Below are 5,018 nucleotides of genomic sequence, written 5' to 3' on the forward strand. Positions count from 1 at the left end.
CTAAGTTTTAATTTGGGAATTTTATATTAAGGTTTGGTTTAATTCGGGATTAAAACGCATTAATACGCCACATTTAAAGATTTATTTAAAAGTCCTCGTTTTAGGCTAAATAAAATTGTGAGAAAATTCATGTAAGCTTAAATGATTATTTGGGACATGTTATAGTCAAGAAATCAAGAAAAAAGTCGAAAACATAAAATGTCGAGTCCAGGGGTAAAACGGTCTTTTTACACCTAGAAATTTGTAAAGGTCATGGCAGTGCCCTAAATGCTGTTTTTATGAGATTATGATTATTTTTATACTTTTATGAAATGTTCATGATTAAATTATGATTTTTAAATGTCTAAGGGATTTTTATGATTTAAGGTAGACATTTAAAATACATGTTACATGCTTGGTTTCAAAATGGAAAATGTAACGTTATTCACGATTTTTATAAAGTGATGCGAATGAAAACATTGAAGGAAGTGAAGTGATTGTGACTAATTCGTTAATGATGGCGACGTCGCGAGGGTTATGGTCCTAGTGGGAGCCCGACGATCGTGTTTCCATTGTTGCGAATATGAGGTTATGAGGTTTGAGGTAAGAATGGGAATGTCGTGAGGGGAGAAGGCCCCAGAGGGAGCCCATTTGTGGGAAAAGGCCCCAGAGGGAACCCCGACGATCGTATTCCTATTCGATCATGTTAGGCCAAGGCTCAGTTGACCGGTGAGAGTGTCGCTGATGTCCCCGCCGCCCAGTACTGTGGTTTTATGTAGATGGATCCATGTCATGTCATGTGAAAGTCACAATTAACGATCTGAATTCAACAAAGAAAAAGGAAAAAGATTAAGGTTTATTTATGCATGTCATGAAAATGTTTATGTTTAAAGTTTTATGCATCATGAAAATGTTTACGAAAATGTTTATGTTTATGCATTTTCATGAAAACGATATTTTAAGTACAAGTATTTTTCACCGTTATATGTTGACTGTATTACGTATTACTCGTTATAAAGATTATGGTGTGTTGAGTCTTTAGACTCACTAGGTGTGATGGATGCAGGTGGTGTTGAGGGAGGACTTGATGGGTGATTTGACTGGACTGAAGGTGCACACAACCCGAGGACCAGCGCTTCCATTTTTCCGCATTTACGACTTTTGACTCATGATTTATGTTAGAGATTTTTAAGACTATTTATTTATGCTTTTTGAGAGATTTTTGAGAGGTTTAGTATGGGCTATATTTTTCAAATTATTGCTTTTTAGGTTTGGTCAAACAACAGACGTTTATGCTTTGCGAATATTTCACTTGAATTTTTAAATGCTAGTTGGTTGAGGTTTTATTTAAAAAGGGCAAAATATTTTATAAAAATATTTTCAGGTGTATATTGAGTTGGCCGAAGTATTTTAAAAAAAAATTTCTAGTACTTTTAAAGCAATAAAAAGATCAGGGCGTTTCAGGCAGGCTTCTAGGTGGAGCGAACATGAATGAACCGACCCACACGGGAATGAGAGGGATTCCGAGACTGTTCAATGTAATGGACTGTACAGTTGAATAGGGCTTAAAAGATTTGATTGGTACTACTCATATCACGAAGGTGCATCTTCTTTTCGGTAGCTCATCACATAATAACTCCAAAGTTAAGCGTGCTTGACTTGGGGCAATTTTGGGATGGGTGACCTCCTGGGAAGTTTCTCAGGATGCGTGTGAGTGAGGACATAAGCACGCTGGAAAGACCCGTCTTGATACAGTGAGGACAGTCATCGAATCTGGGGCGTTGTAGTCTTGGTCTGAGGCCGATCGATTTCTGTTGTTGTGGCTCGGTTTTGGATAGTTTGTGTGGTTCACGTGTATTCGAGTGCATGGGGTTGAAGTCATGGCTAGGGCAGTGCAGGAAGGTTTGGTTGTGGTCTAGGATGGTTTGGCTTTGAGGTGAAAAATTGGGGTTTTTGCCCGCAAGATTAGCGCTGCAACGCTGCCCTTTCAACGTCGCCGCACTTGAGCTTCGGTGCTTGTAGCGTAGCGATAATGCATGGCGCGTAGGCGATTACCAGCGCCACAGCGCTACTCAGCTGGCGCCTAGGCACTAGTCCTGCACTTGAAAGTTTTTTATTTTGATGAGCATGGTTCGTTTTTGGTGTTGTTATATCAATGTGTTCAAGGTTTTTGACGGTTTAATTTTGTTCATATAGGTTTGGTCAGGAGCCTTTGAAATATGGTTTAAATTTGGTTAAGTTCGGACTAAAACGGAGACTCCGGTCTAAGTTTAAGCGAACTATATATTGAAATTAAGGTTTGAGCTCGATTTTACGTCTAAGAAATGAATATCAATATGTTTTTAAGGCATTCGATAAGTGTGATTGGGAACATGTCATTTTTGCAGCTAAGCATGTTAACAATTCTGGCAGTGCCCTGACAACTGTTAATGCATTTTTTTTAAATGTACATGTTACTATTGAACATGAATTGTTATGTTGATGTTAGAAACAAGTTGCATGCTTGGTTTTAAAAAAAGTATGTATATGCTTGAGTTTATGATTGTGTGTATTTTCGGTCACGACATTTAAAAAAAATATTTCAGTAGAATTTTAAGTAATAAACGTTTCAATATTCAGGTACAAGCTCTCACTGTCTATATATCTCTCAATTTACAAACTCGAAACCTATTTGGATTAATTAGCTCGGAAACTGAACATCTTTAGAGCAAGGGAGCTAGGATGCTGATGTAAAATGCTAATTAACAAACAAGTAACAACAATAAATAGGAAAACGAATTTAAATATTTAAAATCAATTTTATTTTCAATTTGTATATAAATCGAGTCCCCGTCTACGACCAAAAAACCCATTTTCAATCACCCCTACATAACCTATTATAGCACCAACCAATACCCACAAAGACTCACAAGTTAGCGTGGTAAACTTCAGTTAGATCAGGATAATACAAACCCCAGTGCCTCTCGGTTCCTTCAGGCTTCAAATCTTCATTAAAAAACGCAAAAATGTAAGTGTCGACGTTTTTATTTGGCCTCCGAGGTGTCCCTTGTCCAGATGATACGAGCCCAATCAAATTATTCACATAAATCTGCGCATTCCCTATACTTGCATCAGTACCTCCCTCAGTTGGCCACCCAGTTTCCGACACCACAATCTCGATATTTTCTCCTCCAATTTTCTCTAATGCAGCATATACTGTATCCACCATAGCATCAAACAGGTTATAGTACGTCAGCGGGCCATCAGGAACAGGTGCAACGGTGCTCTGCAAGAGAGCGTAATCCAACGAGACGTGTTCGGGTTCGCCTGCACGTGGGAAATACGGGTATACGTTGACAAGAAGAGGGCTGTTTTTGGCGGCTAAAATGGAGACGATTTGCGTCATTACAGGTGTGGTTTCCGGGGAGAAAACGCCCTGTGATGGAGGAAACGAGGGTTGTAAAACTGCCATGGAAACCGTGGTGCTGACTTGAATGCCGCCTAAGTTTGCTGCTTCCAGGGCGGCAGCCAGGTTTTGCATTGCGCCGGGTACGTATTGGGCTAATTCCCCTGGAATCACTTCATTGCCTGCAGATATACATAGAATACTCAGACCCGATGCATAGGGAACCACATTCCGGTCCACCCACGACCTCGATGCTGATGGGTCGGCAGCAAGAGCTTGTAGGTCTTCGTTTCGGGTGCCAACGATGGCGGCAATCCCTGAACCTTGCAATGCGGCAAGCACATCAGGGTTCGGCTCAAAAAGACGAATTTTTTGGACTCCTCTTGATTTTAGGACTGCAATGGCATCAAATGGAGACGGAAGATTGTCGCCTAAGAGTCCGTAGTTGATGCCTATTCCTCGTGCAACTTCAAGAAACAAGAAGTTAATTCAAGAAATTATTTAGAAACTCAACCAAGAAAAGATTTGTGATAGAATATTAAACAATGAGAAATTTAATTTATTTTTAAAAGATAATAAAAATTTATTTTCAAGCATACCTGGATTGATGGTTAAAAAGATGGTTACGACCAGGGCCAATGCATGGAAGTACTCCATTATATAATAAATAATAGTCTATAAAAATTAAGCTTGTGATGAAGTGAATAAATTTGAACTTTTGATGTTACTGAGTTCGAATTTTTGTAGAGAATTTAGAATGGTAATTATTATATTGGCGAGCAATTTATGGTAGAATGCATGCGTATCTTAATTTGATGTCATGCCTAAATATAATTTGATAGTTATTCATCCGTAATTCTTTACAATGTATAAATACATTTGCAGATATTTGATATGCATACTTATTTATAGAATGATTTTGTGCTATATGGATATACAAGATATGCATGCATGTGGTCTCTTATATTTTTTCCTACGCAGCATGCTGTGAAAATTATCCTGTATATTTTGACCAAATTATAAGGATCGTTGAATTTCCGAAAATGAAGCGGTGATTCGCAAAAATGTGAAGAATTCACTTGATCCATTAGTTTTCAGACTAGGAGGTTGAAATTCACTAGGTGGAGGATCACCATATCCATTTACATATATCTGTGCGATTTGATAGTTGACTTATTATTTTTATAAATTGATATTTTTTTCCCAAAAAACGAATGATTGGTATTTGTTTATAACACTGATTTTTTTTTTCTTTCTTGGTACTTGTAATAACTTCTCTCACATTTTATTCAATGTTACGGTTGGCTCTCTAGCTATTTTGAATTTGAACTTGAAAAATTGGTCCATCTAATATTTTTGCTTTGACTGTTTGCATGGTAAACATTCATACTTTTATGCTGATGGATCCTTTCAAATAACTGCTCCATATATTTGGCAAACGTTCATTTGAATTTTATTGTATGCTAGATAACTAAGAGGTATGTTGTATGCATATAATTATCATAATTTAAAAATATTTGATTATTATAAATTTCAAGTTTAGAAGTTAGTAATATGATTAGCATTAAATAAATATATCTTACAGTAAAATTATTTGATTATTATAAATTTCAAGTTTGAAAGTTAGTAATATGATTAGCATGAAATAAATATA

At 36.9% G+C, this 5,018-nt stretch overlaps 1 protein-coding gene across 1 annotated transcript; it reads right to left on the bottom strand.

Moving 5' to 3' along the window:
* Positions 1-2,783: 2,783 nt before the first annotated feature.
* On the bottom strand, positions 2,784-4,219 carry LOC140821502 (putative glucan endo-1,3-beta-glucosidase GVI). The gene is made up of 2 exons (XM_073181994.1): positions 3,964-4,219; positions 2,784-3,831 (listed from the first exon to the last, which is right to left on the bottom strand). The coding sequence occupies exons 1-2, from the start codon at positions 4,019-4,021 to the stop codon at positions 2,885-2,887; spliced, it is 1,005 nt and encodes a 334-aa protein (XP_073038095.1). The 5' UTR covers positions 4,022-4,219; the 3' UTR covers positions 2,784-2,884.
* Between the last annotated feature and the right edge of the window lie 799 nt (positions 4,220-5,018).

The sequence above is a fragment of the Primulina eburnea genome, unplaced genomic scaffold (genome assembly GCF_022965805.1).
Source record: "Primulina eburnea isolate SZY01 unplaced genomic scaffold, ASM2296580v1 ctg592_ERROPOS1100000+, whole genome shotgun sequence".
Taxonomy (NCBI): Eukaryota; Viridiplantae; Streptophyta; class Magnoliopsida; order Lamiales; family Gesneriaceae; genus Primulina; species Primulina eburnea.